The sequence below is a fragment of the Nicotiana tabacum genome, chromosome 19, assembly GCF_000715075.1.
Source record: "Nicotiana tabacum cultivar K326 chromosome 19, ASM71507v2, whole genome shotgun sequence".
NCBI classification, from domain to species: Eukaryota; Viridiplantae; Streptophyta; class Magnoliopsida; order Solanales; family Solanaceae; genus Nicotiana; species Nicotiana tabacum.
The window spans coordinates 53,154,109-53,158,484 of NC_134098.1; the positions used below are offsets into that span (position 1 = coordinate 53,154,109).

A 4,376-nucleotide genomic window follows, 5' to 3' on the forward strand; every position below is an offset into this window, starting at 1 on the left:
ATGGTTTCCAAAATGGGACTCTCAATAGTGTTGAAGACTGAAGCTACATGTACAAAAGATAGGGACTAAACTGCACTTTAGCAAACTTGTAACTGAAATTAGGAAAGTCATTATTAACTACCTTGTGTTAGTTACAGTTATGAAAGAATCTGTGAGCAGATTCTTCATGTATATATACTCATGATTAGCTCATTGTATAGAGAACAATTGAATGAAATGAATTCAATACACTTTACTTCCTCCTCTCTCAAGATCATCTAATTCTCACTTCTTCCTCGACTCCATTTTCGCTTCTATTCTTTCTTCTTCTGTATTTCTTTCTTAAGTTCTTAGCTCGCATAGTACTCAAATAAATTCATGATATCAGAGCAGTAAAGCCTCAAAGCTTGAAGATAGAGTCAATTCCGCAAATCATTTGAAGAAAGAAAGATCTTTCAAATCAAAGAAATAAGATTGAGTAATACTGCAGATCAAGAAGCACTTGCAAGTGCTACTCCTTCTGGAGGAGGAAACTATCAAGTTTCTCTGGGAATCGACTACAGTCACCCTCTATTTCTTCATCTATCAGATGTTAGTGGTATACAAATTATCTCCTTTCAACTTACAGGTATTGAAAATTATTTCATTTGGTTTCGTTCTATGAGAATTTCTCTGTTAGGAAGGAATAAACTAGGACTTGTGGATGGCTCTAGTAAAAATGAGGATTTTCCTAAAGCTATGAAAAATCATTGGGAAAGGGTTAATGCCATAGTTGTTTCTTGGATAAAGAGTTCAGTTGCTAAAGGGCTTCTAGGAGGTATTATGTATGCTACTAATGCCAAGACTGTTTTGGAAGAATTGTATGAACGATTTAACAAAATTGATGGTTTAATATTCATAAAGAGATGGATACTTTAACACAGGGAACTACTTCTGTGTCTAGCTATTTCTCAAAATTAAAAGACTTATGGGAAGAGTTTGAGGCATTAGTTCCTGCTCCTAGCTGCAACTGTGAAAAATCCAAAGAGTTTAGACTGCATCTGCAGAAACTGAAGTTGTTTCAATTCTTAATGAGGCTTAATGACTCATATGCCCAGGCAAGAAGCCAAATCTTACTCATGAGCCCAATGTCATATGTAAACCAAGCCTACTCTATGGTTATAAGTGATGAGAGCCAAAATCAATCAAAAATATGACTGGTATCCTAGGTGCTAATCCTGCAGTAATGCCAGGAAACTATGAAGCTGCCATGTTCACTAGAAATGGTGGTGGAAATCAGAATCACAAGTTCAAGAAGAACTATAATTTGCAGTGTGAAGTATGCAAACTTAAGGGGCATACCAAAGAAACCTGCTATAGGGTGGTAGGATACCCTCCTGAATTCAAGAAAAAGAAATTTGGGCAATCTGCAGCTTATAATGTATAGATGGACAGTTGTACTTCTCAGGCTAGTCAGAATAGTGGCTACAATGATTTTTCACAAGCCAACTTTCCATCGACTAAACCAAGAGTGGATTACTCTAACATGCAGCACAAATCAGACATTCATAATAGACAGAATACCAACACTGTCTCTACATTGTTTACCAAAGAACAGTACAATCAGCTTCTACAAATGATAAACAAAAGAAGAAGCAACATCAACTTACTCAGCTAATACAACATTTAAGCATAATGAGTGCATTGCCACTAAGACTCTTCAGGAATGGATCATTGATATATTTGTAACCAATCATATGGTGTCACGCTTAAGCTGTCTGAATAGTGATACTATAATTAAGTCTGAAATACAAAAAACATATTCCTACCTAATGGTGATGTGTCTCTAGTCACACATGTAGGAACAAGTAGTCTGTTTAACAAGGATACTATCACAAATATTTTTCATCTACCACAGTTTATGTACAATCTTCTGTTTGTATCTAAACTAACTAAAGAGCTAAATTGGATGGTTACTTTCTTCCCTGAATTTTGTATTTTTTAGGATCTCTTGAGTGGAAAGGAGAAAGGAGTTGGTAGAGAAAAGGATGGGCTATATCTGTTTGTGATTGGTGCAAAGGAAGACACAAAAATTGCAGGCTTAAATGTTCAAGACTCAAACTGCAGAATCAACAGTAATGAAGCTGATATACAACTATGGCATAGTCGCCTAGGACATGTTTCTATTTCTGTAATGAAGAAACTTCTATCTGTTTCTTAACAGGCTATAGCAAATAGACTAGCTAATTGCAAAGTATGCCCATGTGCAAAACAGACTAGGGTTCCATTCCCTAACAACAGTATTAGAACTAATAAGTGTTTTGAACTAGTTCATATGGATGTATGGGGGCCTTACAAAGTCTCTACTTTTGATGGATATAAATACTTTTTGACTATAGTAGATGATCACTCAAGAATGACATGGATTTACTTGTTTGCTTTGAAGTATGATATGTGTGTACTCATTCAGCAATTTGTTCAGCTCATTAAAACATAATTTGATAGAACTATAAAGGTGGTTAGAACAGATAATGGCTCAGAGTTTGTCAACTTAGTTTGTAGTAAATATTTCAGTAAATGTGGGATCATCTAAAGACCTTTGTTTATACACCCCAACAGAATGGGGTAGCATAAAGAAAATATAGACATATTTTGGAAGTCACTAGAGCTATAAGATTTCAAGGTGCTATACCAATCAGGTTCTGGGGACTCTGTGTACTAGCACCTGTTTACATTATTAATAGAATGCCCAGCTCAATACTACAACACAAGTCTCCATTTGAAAAGCTATACAAAAGAAAGCCATCCATTCAACATCTGAGAGTCTTAGGTGCCTATGCTAAGCTAAACATGTGCAAGAAAATGATAAAATATTATCTAGGATAAGAGTTGCAGTGCATATGGGGTATGCAGAAAATCAAAAAGGATATCTTCTTTATGATATTGAGAAAAATGAGTTTGTCATCAATAGATATGTAATATTCAAAGAAACTGTCTTCCCATTCTCCCTTAGTACAAAAAAATAACAAAATCAGTCCATCTTTAATGATACTACATAAGGCTAGCAATATCTATATACAGAACTGTATACTACATATGATAGACAACAATTCAATATTGCTAGTCCTAATGATCATAAGCTGAAGAACAAGATATCCCTATATAACATGTTCAACAAACTTTAGAGCCAGAAGCTGATATAGCTACATCTCCATCACCAGTGTCAGTACCTCAGGAAGACACAATGCAACTATCCACTCAAGGTAATCCAGTAAAGCCACACACATATATTTCTGCAGAACCACAAGTAAATCAAAGAAGATTAGAAAGGCAAAAACAACCACCTATATGGATGAAAGATTTTGTCACTTAATATTCACAAAGACACTCCTTATGCCCTATATAACTACATCACCTATGACAAACTAAATCCACAACATCAAGCCTACATTGCAAAAATTTCAACTGTGACAGAACCAAAGTCTTACTATGAAGCATTACAAGATCCAAGATGGGTAGATTCTATGAAAGATAAGATTGAAGCATTACAGAAAAACCATATATGGGAGATCACTTCACTACTAGCTGGAAAAACACCTATAGGTTGTAAATGGATCTATAAAGTAAAATACAAGTCCGCAGGTGAAATTGAAAGATTCAAGGAAAGGCTAGTTGCCAAGGGATATAGTCAACAAGAAGGGATATCTTATCATGAAAATTTTCTCCAGTTGTAAAGATGAAGACAATTAGAACAATTCTAACACTTACTTCATAGAAAAGATAGTTCGTACACCAAATGGATGTATATAATGCATTCCTATAAGGTGATTTTGATAATGAGATATATATGGAATTGTCACAGGGATTTAGGACTCATGGGGAGAAAAATAAATCAGTATATAGACTCCTTAAATCCCTGTATGGACTAAAACATGTTCCTAGATAGTGGAATGCAAAACTATCAAAAGCTCTGCTGAGAATGGGGTTCAAACAGAGTCAGTATGATCATAGTCTATACTTGAAATACACTCAACAAGGGGTTATTCTAGTATTAGTGTATGTTGATGATATGCTCATCACCGGAGATACACTCACTCTGATTCAAGACACAAAGGACAAGCTTGCACAAGCCTTTAAAATGAAGGATCTAGGAGAATTAAAGTTCTTCCTAGGAATTGAATTTGCAAGGACAACTCAAGGTATACTAATGCATCAAAGAAAATATACTTTGGAGCTTATTTCTGAGTTGGGATTATGTGCTGCCAAATCAGCCTCTTCACCTATGGATATCAATGTCAAATTGACTACAAAAGAATATGATGATCACTTGGCAAAAACAATAACTGACACAACTGTTGATCCTCCTACTGATCAACATGCCTACCAGAGATTAATTGGAAAGCTACTGTATTTAACTA

At 35.1% G+C, this 4,376-nt stretch overlaps 1 protein-coding gene across 1 annotated transcript; it reads left to right on the top strand.

The window, feature by feature from the left end:
• Positions 1–1,175, top strand: LOC142173485 (uncharacterized). Its single transcript, XM_075239081.1, has 4 exons — positions 1–49; positions 470–607; positions 659–839; positions 923–1,175. Exons 1-4 carry the CDS (start codon positions 1–3, stop codon positions 1,173–1,175), a joined length of 621 nt encoding a protein of 206 aa, XP_075095182.1.
• Positions 1,176–4,376: the final 3,201 nt, after the last annotated feature.